Below are 18,736 nucleotides of genomic sequence, written 5' to 3'. Positions count from 1 at the left end.
TTTCTCTATTTTTTTAATAATACCGAGTTGGGTTCTTTTTCTACCCGTATCAAATAGAACACGCTGAGTCAAATCTTCTTCATGTAAAACCTCCTTTATAGAGATCGAAAAAATCGTACGATTTTATGAAACTATGTGCTATAGCTCGAATCTGCAGTCAATTCTATTTACGATACGAGCAATTGACAATTGAATCAAATTTTGCCGATTATTTTCATTTTCGTATCGTAATAGTGCGAAAAGAAGGAAGACCCAGTTCCAAGTTGTTCAAGAGACCAACACATCGTTCTCCATCAAGAACCGTGAGAAACCTACAAGGTAAGTTCTTGAATATTTTCTTCCGATCCGAGACCAACCTCTACAAGTTGAGACCTAATATCTTAACGTATTCATCTTAGAAAAGTCCTCCACTGATTTCATATAGAAATTTGGCTCGAAACCCAAGATTCAAGAGTTCTTCCAAAAACGAAAACAAGAATCTTTAAACTTTTAATTACGTGTTCACCGGTTGTCGTACCACGTGGTGATTTAAAAAGATAAAATAAAATATTAATGATTATTATTAAATAAAATTAAAAAGGTGGTAGGTATATAAAACCTCTATATATATATACTTACAAACACACCCACAAAGAACAGCACAAACCCCCACAGCCAATAATGGGTTCAGAACCAAAGAACCTCCATGTGCTCGTACTGACATACCCCACCCAAGGTCACGTGAACCCCATGCTCCAATTCTGCAAGTCCTTGGCCTCCAAAGGAGTCACCACCACCGTCGCCGTCACCGCCTTCATTTTCAACACCTTCAAGCCCCACGACGGCTCCATCCACTGGGACACCATCTCCGACGGCTTCGACGATGGTGGGTTCGCTGCAGCCACTGGCATTGAGCACTACCTCGAGACATTCAAGGCGGCTGGGTCGAGGACTCTGACGGAGCTCATCCAGCGCCACCGGGAGTCCGGGCGGCCCATTGACGCTATTGTGTATGATGCGCTCATGCCGTGGGCGCTGGATGTTGCCAAAGGGTTTGGGCTTGTGGCGGCTACGTTTTTTACTATGCCTTGCTCTGTTAACCTTATTTATTACTATGTTGATAAAGGGCTGCTTAGGTTGCCGGTGGCTGAAGGGTCGTATCCTGTGTGCCTGCCTAGCCTGCCGCCGCTTATGCCGCCGGATATGCCGTCGTTCATCTATGTGCCGGATTCTTACCCTCAGTATTTGTATTTGCTGTTGAATCAGATGCCCAATATTCAGGGAGCCGACTATATTCTTGTCAACTCCGTTCGGGAGTTTGAACCTCTGGTATTATTCTCTCTTCTCGTGTTTCTTTGTTTCGTTGTTTTTTAAATGATTTTTAATCGGTGGGTATTCATATAATTTAACTCGAGTCGTAGAAGATGGATTGGATTTGATAAAATCGAAAAGTTGAATTAATTTATGGATGGGTACTGTGAGATCCTACTTGGGTTGGGGAGGGGATCAAAACATTCTTATTCTTTGTAAGGGTGTAGAGATCTGTTACTAGTAGACACGTTTTAAAAATCTTGAGGGGAAGCTCGAGACGGAAAATCTCCCTAGCAGACACGTTTTAAAACCCTTGAGGGGAAGCTCGAAAGGGAAAATCTTCCTAGTAGATACGTTTTAAAAACCTTGAGGGGAAGTTCGAAAGGGAAAATCTCCCTAGCAGACATGTTCTAAAACCTTGTGGGGAAGCTCGAAAGGGAAAATCTCCCTATCAGACACATTTTAAAAACCTTGTGGGGGAGCTCAAAGGGAAAATCTCCTTAGTAGACACGTTTTAAAAACCTTGTGGGGGAAGTTCGAAAGGGAAAATCTCCCTAGCAAACATGTTTTAAAAACTTTGTGGGGAAGCTCAAAAGGGAAAATTTCCCTAGTAGACACTTTTTAAAAACCTTGTGGGGTAAGCTCGAAAAGGGAAAATTTCCCTAATAGACACGTTTTAAAAACCTTGAGGGGAAGCTGGAAAGGGAAAATCTCCCTAACAGACACGTTTTAAAAACTTTGTAGGAAAGCTCGAAATGGAAAATCTTCCTAGTAGGCACGTTTGAAAAACCTGTGGGAAAGCTCAAAAGAGAGAACATCTCTAACAGACACGTTTTAAAAATCTTAAGGAAAAACCCGAAAGGAAAAACCCAAATAAGACAATAGCCGATAGAGTTAGGTGACCAACTGAGATTACAACCCTATATACAATAGAGAAAAAGCTTGATAACCCAACTAAAAAATATGGAATTAGGTTAATTTATGAATTCTATTTAAGTTATTCGAGTTATCAATTCAACACACTAAAAATTTTAAGTTGGTCTAGAAGATTTTTTCAAACGAGATCTCGTATACACCACTTTTAATAATTATTGAAGCGTACAATATTGGTTACTTTTTTTTATTATTTCTTTTGAAACAATCCAACATTGTTTATTGAGCCTCCTTGGTTAGGTCCAACGGCTCCATTTTTTAATTGAATGAAATTTAAGTATTGATCATAAATAATTCACCTCCAATAAATTTTGTCATGAAATTATTTATTAACGTACCGATCCGATCTGAATTATTTGATGAAGTTTAAATTTTTTCACAGGAAACAGATGAAATGTCAAAAATCGGCCCAAAATTGTTAACAATAGGTCCAACGATTCCATCTTTCTACATTGACAAAAACAACGTAAACGACAAGAAATACGAGTTAGATCTGTTCAAAATCGAGCCAAAGGAGGCATCATCAACAAGAACATGGCTAAAAACCAAACCAAAAGGCTCAGTCATTTACGTCTCATTTGGTAGCATGGCGAAGCTAAACACAACCCAAATGGCGGAACTAGCAGCCGGGCTAATCGATAGCAACTACTACTTCATATGGGTAGTTAGGGCCTCCGAAGAGGAAAAGCTTCCAAAGGGATTCGCACCCGAAAAGGGTTTGGTCTTACGATGGAGCTCCCAACTAGAAGTGCTTTCGAGCGAAGCGATTGGGAGCTTCTTTACGCATAGCGGTTGGAACTCGACGCTCGAGTCGTTGTGCTTGGGCGTGCCGATGGTGGCGATGCCGCAATGGACCGACCAGCCAACGACGGGGAAGTACGTAGCCGATGTGTGGAAGGTAGGCGTGAGAGTGAAGGTGGGAGAGGATGGGATTGTGAGGAAGGATGAGATCAAAGCTTGTATAGAGGCAGTGATGGAGGGAGATAGAGCCATTGAATTCAAACAAAATGCTTTGAAATGGAAGCAGCTTGGGTTGGAAGCTCTTCAACAAGGTGGCAGTTCCTCGAACCACATCGAAGAATTTATTGCTGGTGTGATGGATAAAATAGCGGTTGTTTAAGACACATTAGCGTCTATTTACATTGTTTTTGGTTTAAAAGTTTCTATATTTTGTAATGCTTCTTTCTAATATTTCGAGGAGTTGTCTTACATCTTAATAAATATCTTAATCTTAGCCCTTTGTTTTAGTAGTAACAAAATAATTATACCTTAAAGAAAAAAGAAAATCGATTCACGGGTTGTACACCGATTAGATTAAGTTTCGGAAATTTCGGATTAGTTGGGTTGATGACCTAAATAGAACTAGAAATTTCGGATTTTCGGATTAGCTGGATTGATGACCTGAACAGAACGAAAAATTTAGAAATTTCGGATTAGTTGGGTTGATGACGGATTAGTTGGGCTGATGACCTGAATAGAATCAGAAATTCAAAAAGTTGAGCTGAACAGAATTAGAAATTCAGAAATTTCGGAGTTGATGATCTGAATAGAATCAGAAATTCAAAAAGTTATGACCCGAACAGAATTAGAAATTCAGAAATTTCGGATTAGTTGGGTTAATGACCTGAACAACTCGAATAGAGTTATATTAATAACTAAAATTTAATAAAATCTTTTATATTTACAAGTCGTTTAATATTAGATAGACTTGGGTCGGTAAATAACACTATTTTCAGGTTGGTCAGGTTAACCTAATAAAAAAAATTTCGTTTCTCACGAAATTAGTGCAATGGAAAAGATCCTAGAATTGAGATTTTTACAAAACAAAGAAAAAAAAGAAAAAAAAAACACGAAGGTATTCGTGCTTGAACGGTGGATCAAGATCAGCCTCATGAAACCTTATATTCCTTGGGGAGATTCTACCCCGAGAGTAAGGTAGGGTACTAAAGGTTCTTAGACTTCTAGGTCATTTTTTTTGGGCAGTTGTTCACCGTTGAATCTCGTCAATGCCGTCCAACTTGCAAATCAAACTGAATCTCGAAAAAAATAAAAAATAAAAAATAAAACATTTTTGTTAATTAGTTTGAAACTAAATACATATAATAAAAAATTCAAATTTATTGGACAAAAATGTCCAAGTGGATGGGAAATGTGTCGGAGAATTGATTATGAAAGAGGAACATAAGGACAAAAGGCACTTAATGAGCTGAAAGGAAAGGTCTATTTTACCCTTCGCCAACTTTCCAATCACCTTCTTTCCTAAGTAATTTTATTTATTGAATTCAAATTATCAAACCATTTTTCATTTGTAAAGAATTCAAATTTTATGTTTATTAGATTATTAATTTTTAAAAATTTAAATGTTTTAAACAATTAAGTTGTTGGCGGACACTAACTCATTGGGATTCAATTGTTCTTGAAATGTATTTGCATAAATTTCAGCGAGAGGACGGAACTTTTTTTGTCTACCCTCTGTTGTGGATCCACATGTACTCTCGCATGAGCTCTTTTGCTCTAGAGAATTCATCACGCCTTTCGGTATCACCGGTGATAAAATGTGTTGATTTGTTGATGTCGTTGTCGGTGTACTTTCTAGGTCAGTCGCATCTCCATCTTCTTCTAGAACAGTAAACTCCGTAACAGTCTGTTTTTCTTTACCGACGCTGCACCAACCTCACTTCTTTTCTTTTTCAAATGTTATATTTTTACTTACATGAATTTTCTCATGTTGCAGATCATACAACCTGTGTGCCTTGGTCCCATCCTCTATGCCAAAATACATCTTTTGGCGTTTGTCATCAAGTGTTTTGATATCTGACTTTGCAGTCTTAACATGTGTTGTACAACCAAAGACTCTTAGATAGTTGAAGTGAGGTGTCTTATCAAACCATGTTTCATAGGGGGTGTGAGTGTACAACGTCTTTGTCGGTAAATAATTTAGAAAATAAATCACATGTCGTATTGCCACGCCCTAGAAAATCGCTGGGACTTGCATGTTCTTGAGTAAACTTCTTACAGTGTTCATTATGGTGTGGTTTCTCCACTCGACCCCATCGTTTTTTGTGGAGTGTATGGTTCGATGAGTTGATGCTTGATACCTTCTTCTTCCCAAAAACTTTAACTTGTGATAAGACCCATATTCAACGCGTCATACCTTCTTCTTCCCAAAAACTTTGTGATAAGACCCGTATTCAACGCGTTTTTTGAATTTCTTGAATGCACATAATGTCTCTCCTTTTCCTCTGAGCACATACACCTACATCCGATGACTATAATTGTTAGAAGTCTTGATTTCCATATCTTTGTCTATTAGTTTCCAACCGATCCCATCGAGAAGAAAAGTTGGTACACCTTCGTTTTCCGATGGCTGTTCATATATTTCAAGAAACTTGCTACACCTTCTAACCATTCAAGAAAGGTTGCAATACATCCTCATGTCGCTTTCTTCATCTTATTCACTTTGAAAATTCTAATTCTTGGTTTTGTTTTTTCTTAAATAAAGGATTTCAATGGCTACAAATCCCCTTTCACTTATTAAGTTTTTCATTCCAAGCAATCTCAAGAAATCTAAGTAAAGTAAAACGCAGTGGAAGCTCAAGGATCAATAGGCTCTACGTTTGATTTAGCTAAGGTTGTCCAAAAACACAATGGAAGCTCAAGGATCCGTCAGTAGGCTCTAGGGTTGATCCAATTGATTATGTGAGTTAGGCTCTATGTTTCATTTAGCTAAGGTTGTCCAAAAACACAATGAAAGCTCAAGGATCGGTCAGTAGGCTCTAGAGTTGATCCAATTGATTATGTGAGTTAGGCTCTACGTTTGATTCAGCTAAGGTTGTCCAAAAACACAATGAAAGCTCAAGGATCGGTCAGTAGGCTCTAGAGTTGATCCAATTGATTATGTGAGTCTTTTTTACTATGCCTTTAAGGAGGCTCGCTCTATTGGCATGACTAAGTTTAGGACATGACCCTGCTCTGATACCATGTTAGATGAACACGACTCGCCACAGTGGTATGATATTGTCCACTTTAAGCATAAGCTCTCATGTTTTGCTTTGGGCTCCCCAAAAAACCTCGTACCAATGGAGAGAGTATTTTTTTTATTATAAACACATGATCATTCCCTAAATTAGCCGATGTGGGACTTTCATCATCCAACAGAACCAAGGCTCGAGAAGAGTCTTACCCATCAATTAATTAAGAAGATGGAAGTGATATGAGAGGAGTGAGCACGATGTGGCAAACTACACTCGTAGAAGTGCTCTAAACAAGGTGAACATAGATTTGGACACGAATTATTCCATCTTTTTAAGGTTAGATATTCTCAAATTGATGGTGGGTCTAACTAGTTGATTCCATTTGTTCATTTGAGAGAGAGAGATGGAGAGAACAAAGAAACCCCATGTATTGGTAATTCCCTATCCATCCCAAGGCCATGTAAACCCTATGCTCCAATTCTCCAACACCTTATCCTCCAAAGGAATTCATACCACGGTAGCCCTCACCATCTTCAACACTTTCAAACCATCGACGACTACCTCGTTCGAGTGGGACACCATCTCCGATGGCTTCGACGACGCCGGGTTCGCTGCAGCGAGAAACATCGACGACTATCTCTTTCAAATCAAAACAAACGGCACCAGAACCCTAATAGACCTCATACGCCGCCGCCAAAGCTCCGATCATCCAATCCATGGTGTCGTGTACGACTCGTTCATGCCTTGGGCTCTCGACGTCGCCAAGGGCTTCGGCCTTATGGCGGCGGCGTTCTTCACTCAGCCTTGCCCCGTCAACTTTATTTACTATTATTCACACGTGGGATGGCTGAGTCTGCCCTCATCGCCGGTGACTATCCCCGGGCTGCCGCCGCTTCAGCTGCAGGATTTGCCGTCCTTTTTCTCAGCTCCTGATTGCTACCCACAGTACTTCCAATTGGTGTTGAATCAGTGGTCCAACACAGAGGGAGCTGATTGGATCCTAGTCAACTCTATCCATGAATTTGAGGCTGAGGTTCTTGTTTTTGTCTCTTATCCACAGTTGGACTATTTTCGACCACCTTAAATAATTCAAAATTCAAATTATATATAATTTCAAATATTGTTGGTCGTATTGTATATTTTTTAAGTAAAAATAAATAGTAATAGCATTATTTTGTCAAATTAGAGCCAAAGAGGCCTAACAATTCACTAGAAAAAAAAATAATTTTTTTAATATATATTATAGGAACGGGATGAACTATTAAAAATTGGTCAACACTAGCGGGCAAACTAAGCTCGATTTGTTCAAAATCGAACATTGGAATCAGGGGTTGTGACAGTCATGCATTGAGAAGTTATTAATCGTAGAGCATTTCTATGAGAAGTTATTAATTGTAGAGCATTACTAGTATTACCGTGTGTTTTGTGAATGTTTCGTTATGTTTTGGTTATTTATTTTGGTGTGGTTGGATCAAAAGGTCAAAACCAATGTTTTTTAATGTATATTACAGGAGAGAGATGAACTATCGAAAATTGGTCCAACATTGACAATAGGGCCAACTATTCCATCTTTCTACCTAGGGAATCCTAATGAAAACGACAAGAAATACGAGTTGGATCTCTTCAAAGTCGAGGCAGATGAGGCATATTTAACAAGAACATGACTAGAAACCAAACCAAATGGCTCGGTCGTTTACGTGTCATTTGGTAGCATGGCCAACTTAAATATAACTCAAATGGCAGAGTTTGCTAGTGGATTAGTCGAAAGTAACTACTACTTCATCTGGGTGATTAGGGCATCGGAAGAAGCAAAACTTCCTGAAGGCTTCGCGCCCGAGAAGGGACTAACATTGAAGTGGTGCTCCCAACTAGAAGTGCTTTCGAATAAAGCAATTGGTTGCTTCTTCACGCACTGCGGTTGGAACTCGACGCTCGAGGCCTTGTGCTTGGACGTGCCGATGTTGGGCATGCCGCAGTGGACCGATCAGCCAACGATCGCTAAGTATGTGAAGGATGTTTGGAAGGTGGGCGTGAGAGTGAAGGTGGGTGAGGATGGGATTGTGAGGAAAGATGAGATCAAAGCTTGTATAAGAACAGTGATGGAGGGAGATAGAGCCATTGAATTCAAACAAAATGCTTTGAAATGGAAACAGCTTGGCTTGGAAGCTCTTCAACAAGGTGGCAGCTCTATGAAGAACATTGATCAACTCGTTTCCAGCTTGAGGGAGAAGATATCAGCTGATTAATAGATTTTTAATTATGTTTGTCTATGTCTTTGTCATTCAACATTGGTGTCCAAAATGTATTCATATTATTATGCATGTAGTTGAAAACAATTCGGTTGGAAAATATGATACGAAGTCATCATTAGTTCATGCAACATTCAATTCATTTAACCTAGATCGAACGCGTTCTAACAGTAAGATCACTTATCTCGTTGGTGTAAGCTGGAGTCACTACATATCCTTGGTCAGTATTAGTTTGATCTTACTCGTCGAAGTCGAACTCCAGTCGTTTGTGTGACAAGAACGACATGTTTCGTGTAAGTTAATGCATATAGTTACTCTAAATTGCTAGGTTGATGGAGGTTTGGGTGTTGATTGGATGGTTAGCAAGTGAGGAAAAGAAAGCACACTTAGGAAGAGTGGTGCGTAGGGGTGTACACCCAACACGAGAACTCAACCCGATCCAACCCGAATTATAAGGGTGGGTTGGGTTGAATTGGATGTCGAGTTTGGGTTGGGTTCAAATTTTTGAACTCGATCCGGTTTGGGTTCCAAAAGAAATTGATTGGGTCAACTTGACCCAACCCGAAAACATATAAAAATTAAAAAAATTAAAAAAAAAAAGAAAAAGAAAAAAGAGCCCAACAACCCCAACCAAACAATTGAAGAGGCCAAAACTCAAAACTGAAGTCCACGTCGTACTATCTCTCTCTAACAGCGTCTGGCGTCTGTTGTTTGACCATGAGTCCGAGACTTTGTCTCTCAGACTCAACTTCTCTAACATTTTACTCTTTTATCTCTTTCTTAGTCTTTCACTTTGAGTCTCTCAGCTCTCAACCTCTCATAGTCTCACTCTTAGACTCTCCTCTTTGCGACGTCGTGACGCTATGGTCTCAACTCTCCTCTTTGTCTCAGTTTCGATCTCAATCTCTTCTCGTCACTGGCACTCGGCAATCGCTCAAGCCTTCTCGTCGTTGGTCTCTCGAATTCAAACTGAAGTGGTAAGGAAATTTTGATTTAGTAAAACTGAAACGTCGTGGATGAGAAGTATTTTGATGGCATTTTTTACACTCTCCACGAAATACTATCTCTGTATTTCTGGAGTCTGGTACTCTACACTCCATTAATTATGACAGGTAGCATTTTTTTCTATAAAGGGCAGTTATGTGGCATTGTTTTTGTCAGAGGTTGGTTAAGTGGCATGGCATTATGTGGCATTTTTTTAAGGAGAGTTTTTTAAATTTAAAAAAAAAAAAAATTGGAATAACTGTAACCCAACCCAAAAATAGAGGGTTGGGTTGGGTTGGGTTGTGAAAACTTTGGGATTGGGTTGTAAAATTTTTTGAGTTGGGTTGGGTTGTCACGCCTTCTTGTCGTTAGTCTCTCCTTCTCATCTCTCGATCTTTCGGATTCATACCGAAATGGTAAGGAAATTTTGATTTAATAAAACTGAAACGCTATGGATGAGAGGTAAGTATTTTGATGGCATTTTTTGCACTCTCCAAGAATACTATCACTACATCTCTCCAGTTGGTACTCTGCACTCCATTAATTATGGCAGGTGGCATTTTTTTTACAGGGCAGTTATGTGACATTTTCTTTGACGGTTAGGTAGCATTTTCTTTGACAGAGGTTAGTTATGTGGCATTTTTTTAAAGGAGAGTTTTTTAAATTTAAAAAAGAAAATTGGAACAACCTTAACCCAACCCAAAAAGAGAGAGTCGGGTTGTAAAAATTTTCGGGTTGGGTTGTCAAGCCTTCTCGTTGTTGGTCTCTCCTTCTCATCTCTCGATCTATAGGCATTTTTTTCGGGTTGGGTTGTCAAGCCTTCGGGTTAGGTTGGGTTGTCAAGCCTTCTCGTTGTTGACAAAGGGTAGTTATGTGGCAATGTGATATATAGGCATTTTTTTTAAGGAAAGTTTTTTAAATTTTAAAAAAAAATTGGAACCACCTTAACCCAACCCAAAAAGAGAGGGTTGGGTTGGATTGGGTTGGATTGGGTTGGATTAGGTTGGATTGTGAAAATTTTTGGGTTGTGAAAATTTTTGAGTTGGGTTGGGTTGTCACGCCCTCTTGTCGTTGGTCACTCCTTCTCATCTCTCGATCTCTCGGATTCAGACTGAAGTGCTAAGAAAATTTTTATTTATTAAAACTGAAACGATGTGGATGAGAAGTATTTTGATGGCATTTTTTACACTTTCCACATAATACTATCTCTGCATCTCTCCTGTCTTTGCTCTACACTCCGTTAATTATGATTTTTGAGGGAGGTTTGTTACCTAACATTTTCTTTGATATAAGTTAGTTACGTGGCATTTTTTTTTAAGGAGAGTTTTTTAAATTAAAAAAAAAAAAAAAAATTTGGAAGAACCTTGACCTAACCCAAAAATAGAGGATTGGGTTAGGTTGAGTTGTGAAAATTTTGAGGTTGGGTTGAGTTGTCACACCTTCTCTTAGTTGGTCTCTCCTTCTCATCTCTCGATCTCTCGGATTCAAATTGAAGTGGTAAGGAAATTTTGATTTAATAAAACTGAAACGCTGTGGATGAGGTAAGTTTTTTTATGGCATTTTTTGCACTCTCCACGAATACCATCTTTTTCTCATCGTTAGTCTCTCCTTCTCGTCTCTCGATCTCTTGGATTCAGACGGAAGTGGTATGGAAATTTTGATTTAATAAACCTGAGACGCTGTGGATGAAAAGTATTTTGATGGCATTTTTTACTAGGGGTATACATTCAACCCGACAACCCGGACCAACCCAACCTGAACTATAAGGGTTGGGTTGGATTAGCATTTCGGGTAGGGTTGGGTTAATTTTTTCTGAACCCGAATTGAATCGGTTCGGTTTCAAGTTCGTGAGACAAAACCCTCGAATTGACCCGAGCGACCGGATTGAAATAAAATATATAAACTATATTAAGAAATCTTGAGTATTAATAGGTTTGCCAAAATGGTACTTTGCCAAAATAGTATTTATTATCTATTTGTTGTAACATTATTATATACCAATTTATATATATATTTATTTTTCTAATAGTTTAGGACTTAGGTCACGATAAACTCATATTTCAATTCAAATATTTAACCCATTCTAAAAAAATTATCGGTATTTAGTTGTCTTTAGTTTGATGACAATGTTGAACTATGTTAATACGTTAGAATTTTCGCTCATTAGTTTGATGACAATGTTTAACTATGTTAATACCCCAAACCCAACCTGAGAATAGAAGGTTGGGTTGGGTTGTGAAAAGTTTTGGGTTGGGTTACCAATCCATCCAACCCGAACTTTTGGGTTGGGTAAAAAAAAAATCCCTCAACCCAACCCAACCCAACCCAACCCGGGCAATGTACACCCCTATTTTTTACACTCTCCATGAATACTATCTCTCCATCTCTCCCGTACTCTACACTCCATTAATTAGGACAGGTGACATTTTTTTTTCTATAAAGGGCAGTTATGTGGCATTGTTTTTTTAGGAGGTTAGTTACATGGCTTTTTCTTTGATAGAGGTTAGTTATGTGTCATTTTTTTAAGGAGAGTTTTTTAAATTTAAAAAAGAAAATTGGAACAACCTTAACCCAACTCAAAAAAAGAGGGTTGGATTGGGTTGTGAAAATTTTTGAGTTGGGTTGGGTTGTCATGCCTTCTTGTAGTTGGTCACTCCTTCTCATCTCTCGATCTCTCGGATTCAGACCGAACTGCTAAGGAAATTTTGATTTAATAAAACTGAAACAGTGTGGATGAGAAGTATTTTGGTGGCATTTTTTACACTCTCCACGGAATACTGTCTCTACATCTCTCGGTCTGTGTTCTGCACTCCATTAATTATGACAGGTGGCATTTTGTTTTACAAAAAGCAATTATATGGCATTTTTTTTGTATTGAGGTTGGTTACCTGACATTTTCTTTGACAGATGTTAGTTATGAGGCATTTTTTTTAAGGATAATTTTCTAAATTTAAAAAAGAAAATTGGAACAACCTTAACCCAACCCAAATGGAGAGGGTTGGGTTGGGTTGTGAAAATTTTTGGATTGGGTTGGGTTGGGTTGGGTTGTCGCGCCTTCTCATCGTTGGTCGCTCCTTCTCATCTCTTGATCTCTCGGATTTAGACTGAAGTGGTAAGGAAATTTTGATTTAATAAAACTGAAACACGGTGGATGAGGTAAGTATTTTGATGACATTTTTTGCACTCTCTACGAATACCATCTTTTTATCATCGTTGGTCTCTCCTTCTCGTCTCTTGATCTCTTGGATTTAGACGGAAGTGGTAAGAAAAGTTTGATTTAATAAAACGAAAATGTTGTGGATGAGAAGTATTTTGATGACATTTTTTACACTCTCACGGATACTATTTCTGCATCTCTCCTGTCTCTGCTCAGCACTCCATTAATTATGTTAAGAAAGGTGACAATTTTTTTTTTTTTTTTTTCTTTTTGACAAAGGGCAATTATGTGGCATTGTTTACCGTAGATGATTGGTTAAGTGGCATTTTCTTTGTTGGTTATGTGACATTTTTTTAAGGAGAGTTTTTTAAATTTTAAAAAAAAATTTGGAACAACCTTAATCAAACCAAAAAATAGAAAGTTGAGTTGAGTTGTGAAAATTTTTGAGTTGGGTTGGGTTGTCACCCCTCCTGGTCGTTGGTCTCTCCTTCTCATCTCTCGATCTCTTGGATTCAGACCGAAGTGCTAAGGAAATTTTGACTTAATAAAAGTGAAACACGAGGTTAGTATTTTGATGGCATTTTTTGCACTCTCCACGAATAAATACCATCTCTTTCTGATCGTTGATCTCTCCTTCTTGTCTCTTGATCTCTCGGATTGAAGTGGTAACGAAATTTTGATTTAATAAAGTGGATGATAAGTATTTTTTATGACATTTTTTACACTCTCCACGAATCCTATCTCTGCATCTCTCAGTCTGTGCTCTGCACTTCATTAATTATGTCAGGTGACATTTTTTTTTTTTTTTTGACAAGAGGCTATGTGGCATTGTTTTTTTACGAAAGTTGGGGTTATCTGTGCTCTGCACTCCATTAATTATGTCAGTTTTTTTTTTCTGACAAAGGGCAGTTATGTGGCATTGTTTTTGACGAAAGTTGGGGTTACGTGGCATTTTCTTTGGCAGAGGTTAGTTAAGTGACATTTTTTTTTAAAGAGAGTTTTTTAAATTAAAAAAAAACAATAATTGGAACCACCTTAACCCAACTTTGAAAGAGAGGATTTGAGGGTTAGGTTAGATTGGGTTATGAAAATTTTTGGGTTGGGTTGGGTTGTCACGCCTCCTCGTCGTTGGTCTCTCCTTCTCATCTCTCGATCTCTCGGATTCAGAAGGAAGTGGTAAGGAAATTTTGGTTAAATAAAATTGAAACGCGGTGGATGAAGCAAGTATTTTGATGACATTTTTTGCACTCTCCACGAATATCATCTCTTTCTCATTGTTGGTCTCTCCTTCTCGTCTCTCGATCTCTTAGATTTAGACGGAAGTGGTAAGAAAATTTTGATTTAATAAAACTGAAATACTATGAATGAGAAGTATTTTGATGACATTTTTTACACTCTCCACAGATACTATCTCTGCATCTTTTGAGTCTGTGTTCTGCACTCCATTAATTATGGTAAAAAAGGTGACGTTTTTTTATTTGACAAAGGACAATTATGTGGCTTGTTTATGATAGATAATTGGTTATGTGACATTTTTTTAAGGAGAGTTTTTTAAATTTAAAAAAAAAAAAAATTGGAACAACATTAATCCCACCCAAAAATAGAGGGTTGGGTTGGGCTGTGGCGCCTTCTGGTCATTGATCTCTCCTTCTCGTTGGGTTGTCACGCCTTCTCGTCATTGATCTCTCCTTCTCATCTCTCGAATTTAGACTGAAGTGGTAAGGAAATTTTGATTTGAAATGCGGAGGATGAGAAGTATTTTGATGGCATTTTTTACACTCTCCACTAATACTATCTCTGCCTCTCCTGTCTGTGCTCTCCACTCCATTAACTATGTCAGGTGACATTTTTTTTTTATATGACATTGTTTTGTACTGAGGTTGGGTGAGGTTGGGTACGTGACATTTTCTTTGACAGATGTTAGTTATGTGACATTTTTTTAAGGAGAGTTTTCTAAATTAAAAAAAAAAAAAAAAATGGAACAACCTTAACCCAACTAAAAATACACGGTTATGGGTTGGGTTGGGTTGGGTTGTCACGCCTCCTAGTCATTGATCTCTCCTTCTCGTCTCTCGATCTGACTGAAGTGGTAAGGAAATTTTGATTTAAGCTGAAACACTGTGGATGAAAAGTATTTTGATGGCATTTTTTATACTCTCCACGAAATATTATCTCTGTATCTCTCCAGCCTGTGCTCTGCACTCCATTAATTATGACAGGTGGCATACGAAAGTTGATTCATTAACAATNTTTTTTTTTTTTTTTTTTTTTTTTTTTTTTTTTTTTTTTTTTTTTTTTTTTTTTTTGACAGAAGTTAGATATGAACCTTAACTCAACCCTAATTCGGGTTATGAGAATTTTCGGGTTGAATTGGGTTAGGTTGGGTTATCCATCGGACCAACCCAAATTTTTAGATTGGGTCAAAAAAAAATCCTCAACCCAACCGGACTCGACCATGTAGACACGTGGTGCGTTGCTATTGACCTAGGAGCAACGCAAAAAAAACCCATTTGGACCAAGAAGAAAAGAAAAAGGAAAATGGGCCATTCAGGAAAGACAGAGAGAGCACAGATACGCCATTGTTTTCTACAGAAAAACATCCCTTTCACCATCTTCCGTCTCCCCCGCCCACTCTCTCTCCGCCACTTGCCCTCCGCCATAGCTCTCACGCCTCGACACGTTTCTCTTCTATATCATCCCTCTCCCTCTCAACACCTTCTTTTCAACCTCTGTTAATCCTTCTCTCTTAGGTTTTCTTCTCTGCTACTGAAGAACTTTGGTGGAGTTCGGTTTCGGATTTCAAAATCAGAGGTGATCTTCTTTCTTCTTCTTCTTCTTCTTCTTCTTCTTCTTATTTTGCTTTTTATTTAGTGTTTTGGATTATGGCCATCGATTATTTGGTACTCACTCCCTCTTTTCGTTTGATTCTGCCTTGATCGGGTTTTGTTTTTCTCTGCTGCATGATAACGATTTCAATACTGTTTCGTTTGTGTTAATTTTATGCTTTTGAAATTGAAATCCATGGCTAAGCAATTCATACAATCGAAGCTCTGGATATGAATTCCTGTTTTCGATGGCGTTCTGTTGGAGATCCAGTAGGATTCAATTGAGTTTGAAGTTAGGGCAGATTGGAGAGCTGAGAAGTTCTTTAATAATTACTCTTTTGATGATTCTTTTTCTCTGAATGATTACTCTCTGTTTCACTCCTGATGAACTTTTTTAGCTTGAACAAATTCTTCTGTGAGTGGATATATGAGTGTTTTCTAGGTTCTATTTTGGGGCATGGAGCCACTCCCCAATTCTTTTTAATTGCTTGGGAAAAGATTGTGAGATCCATATCGGTCGTGGAGGAGAACGAAACACCTTTATAAGGGTGTGGAAACCTCTCCTTATTAGACGTGTTTGAAAAACCTTGAGAGGAAGCTCGGAAGGGAAAGCCCAAAGAGGACAATATCGGCTAGTGGTGAGCTTGTGCAGTTACAAATGGTATTAGAGCCAGACACTAGGCGATGTGCCAGCGACGAGGTTTAGTCCCGAAGGGGAAGACACGAGGTAGTGTGCCAGCAAAGATGCTAGGCCCTGAAGGGGGTGGATTGGGGGGTCCACATCGATTAGAGAAGTGAACGAGTGCTAGCGAGGACGCTGGGTTCTGAAGGGGTGGATTGTGAGATCCTACATCGGTTGGGGAGGAGAATGAAACACCATTTATTAGGGCGTGTAAACCTCGACAATATCTGCTAGCGGTGAGGTTGAGCGGTTACCTAGATCGATGATTAAAGCTATGATGTTGTTTAAGCATGATAGAAATTGTGTTTTGATGAACAGTGTGGAATATACACCAAGTATTGTGAGCCATGGATCAATCAGAGCGTTCACAGCATCAGCAACAATCACAGCAGCCTGCAGGCGGTGTGGGCGGTGCGGGCGGTGCAGGCACATATTCTAATCCTTACCAAACAGCTCCGTTGGTGGCTTCCGGAACACCCGCTATTACAGTTCCCCCAACTCAGCTTGCCTTTCAGCAGGCTCAGCACTTCCACCACCACCAGCAACAACAACACCAAATGTTTTGGGCAAACCAAATGCAAGAGATTGAACAAACAACTGACTTCAAGAACCATAGTCTCCCCCTTGCTCGAATCAAGAAGATAATGAAAGCGGATGAAGACGTTCGAATGATTTCAGCTGAAGCACCCGTTGTATTCGCAAAGGCGTGTGAAATGTTCATCTTGGAATTGACTCTACGATCCTGGATTCATACAGAAGAGAACAAAAGGAGAACTTTACAGAAGAACGATATTGCAGCTGCAATTTCGAGGACCGATGTCTTCGATTTCTTGGTTGATATTATTCCTAGAGACGAACTGAAAGAGGAAGGCCTCGGAATCACTAAAGCCTCTATTCCTGTAGTTGGTTCCCCAGCTGATATTCCTTATTACTATGTTCCCTCGCAGCATCCAGTTGGTGCGACGGGGATGATCATGGGGAAGCAATTGGATCAAGCGAACGTGTACGGTGCCACTGTGCAACAGCCACGACCACCTATGCCGTTCATGCCATGGCCGCACACTCAACCTCAGCAGCAGCAGCAGCAGCAGCAGCAGCAATGAACTCAGCAGCAAAGCGACATGTAGGTAAAAAAGTAGTACGTGTTTTCAGGACAGTCGTGATATATCGATAGAGAGGCGATGTCGACTGTGTAGATTAGTTCATAAAAGAAGATCTCTTAGTAGAGGACTTGTGAATGAGGAGAAGTTGGGCAGTTGAGTTTGTATGATGAGAGGGTGTTCATCTCTTATTACTCTGACTATCTATTACTGTAATGTACAACAATGCATGTGGAAGAGGATCCAACTTTGCCAAAAAAACAACTTTGATTGTAATTTTAGGTTCAAAGTAGAAAGGATGAAGATTTTGAGCTAAAAATCACTTGCTAAAAAGCTTTCTTGAAAGAAGATGAAGCGGGTTTAGGGTTTGGTGAATTGTGATGTCAACGACACGTGAAATAGTTCTACACGACAATAACATAGGTGGCATGAAGACACGGTAGGAATATCGAGATCAAATTAGAGGATGGGTAGAGTTTTTTCAAAACCAATGACATAGGTGACATGAGGAGATGAAAGAAAATTGTCATTGGAAAATCGAGTCGGAACTTGATAGTTTCCAAATGAAAATATTTGGTCAACCACTAAAGATTGGTCACCCTATAATTGAATTTAAGGTAAAGTCAACTCCAGAATCAACGTCCAAAATCTAGAGACCATCTCAAATCGAACTAAGAACATATGCCTAAGGTCGTCGTAGAAGATAAGTACGGTATAAGTCATGCCTAACTTGACTTCAATGATTTGGGTTTAAATCTATAAATTAGTTAAATCTACATATGATTTGATTATATTTTCCATTAGAATTCATGATTTGGGCCCTTCCTCGAATCATCGAAGGGCTTAATTTGATATGTTACACATGTCGTTAAAGAGAAGAGTACACCATAAATTTTGCACTATGACAATCCCGAGTTAAACCATAAACCCCAACTTGGGATTGGGAACTACTATTGTTGGTAAAATTGGGTCCGACAAATAGGTCAAAAGCTAGGAAAAGACTAGTAAATAAATCCCGAACGAAAGTAGACTTATGGGTCAACTCATTATTGAGCGTAAAACTCGCATCTTAATCCTAAGAGGGAAAGAGAAACCCTAGGTTATTTTTCTTATAAATACATCATTTTAACCGCATATCAAATAGTTTGATCTTTCGATTTCTTTTTCATCCTTTAAAAGTTCTCTAAAAGCTAAGTTTGCTACCGTCAACCTCTCTAGCTAAAGTATTAGAGTCGGTGTAGCAAGCATCATACCTGTGCACACCTCTACTCTATTTTTCACGTCACTTATTTTTTTTCAAATTATAAATTTACCATTGAAGCAGGTGAATGTTGAGGTGAGATTTTTTTTTACCAGATTTTCGCATCAACACAAACTAAATCCTCCACCCTTTAGTCTAGATGAAAACATGTTCACAATCAATATTCACCAAATTCATCTTCCCGAGAAAGGTGAATTCTAATCTTTTGCTCAACAACCAAATAGAAAATTATCGATTATCCTAAAACTTATAAGTTAAACAAAATACGAAAGAAAGAGAAG

The 18,736-nt window shown here is 38.7% G+C and overlaps 3 protein-coding genes across 3 annotated transcripts; all 3 read left to right on the top strand.

The window, feature by feature from the left end:
• Window positions 1-635: 635 nt before the first annotated feature.
• LOC111811157 (UDP-glycosyltransferase 74F2-like) lies at window positions 636-3,462 on the top strand. Its single transcript, XM_023697906.1, has 2 exons — window positions 636-1,308; window positions 2,606-3,462. The coding sequence occupies exons 1-2, from the start codon at window positions 661-663 to the stop codon at window positions 3,341-3,343; spliced, it is 1,386 nt and encodes a 461-aa protein (XP_023553674.1). The 5' UTR covers window positions 636-660; the 3' UTR covers window positions 3,344-3,462.
• A 3,017-nt stretch (window positions 3,463-6,479) lies between these two features.
• LOC111811159 (UDP-glycosyltransferase 74F2-like) lies at window positions 6,480-8,577 on the top strand. The gene is given in 2 exon segments (XM_023697907.1): window positions 6,480-7,230; window positions 7,709-8,577. Coding segments are annotated over 2 exon segments (1,365 nt in total). The 5' UTR covers window positions 6,480-6,600; the 3' UTR covers window positions 8,444-8,577.
• Window positions 8,578-15,143: 6,566 nt separating this feature from the next.
• On the top strand, window positions 15,144-17,470 carry LOC111776282 (nuclear transcription factor Y subunit C-2-like). Its single transcript, XM_023655695.1, has 2 exons — window positions 15,144-15,398; window positions 16,413-17,470. The coding sequence occupies exon 2, from the start codon at window positions 16,442-16,444 to the stop codon at window positions 17,195-17,197; it is 756 nt and encodes a 251-aa protein (XP_023511463.1). The 5' UTR covers window positions 15,144-15,398; window positions 16,413-16,441; the 3' UTR covers window positions 17,198-17,470.
• Window positions 17,471-18,736: the final 1,266 nt, after the last annotated feature.

Source organism: Cucurbita pepo, chromosome LG15 (assembly GCF_002806865.2).
Source record: "Cucurbita pepo subsp. pepo cultivar mu-cu-16 chromosome LG15, ASM280686v2, whole genome shotgun sequence".
In the NCBI taxonomy this organism is placed as follows: domain Eukaryota; kingdom Viridiplantae; phylum Streptophyta; class Magnoliopsida; order Cucurbitales; family Cucurbitaceae; genus Cucurbita; species Cucurbita pepo.
This window is presented reverse-complemented; position numbering and strand designations above follow the sequence as displayed.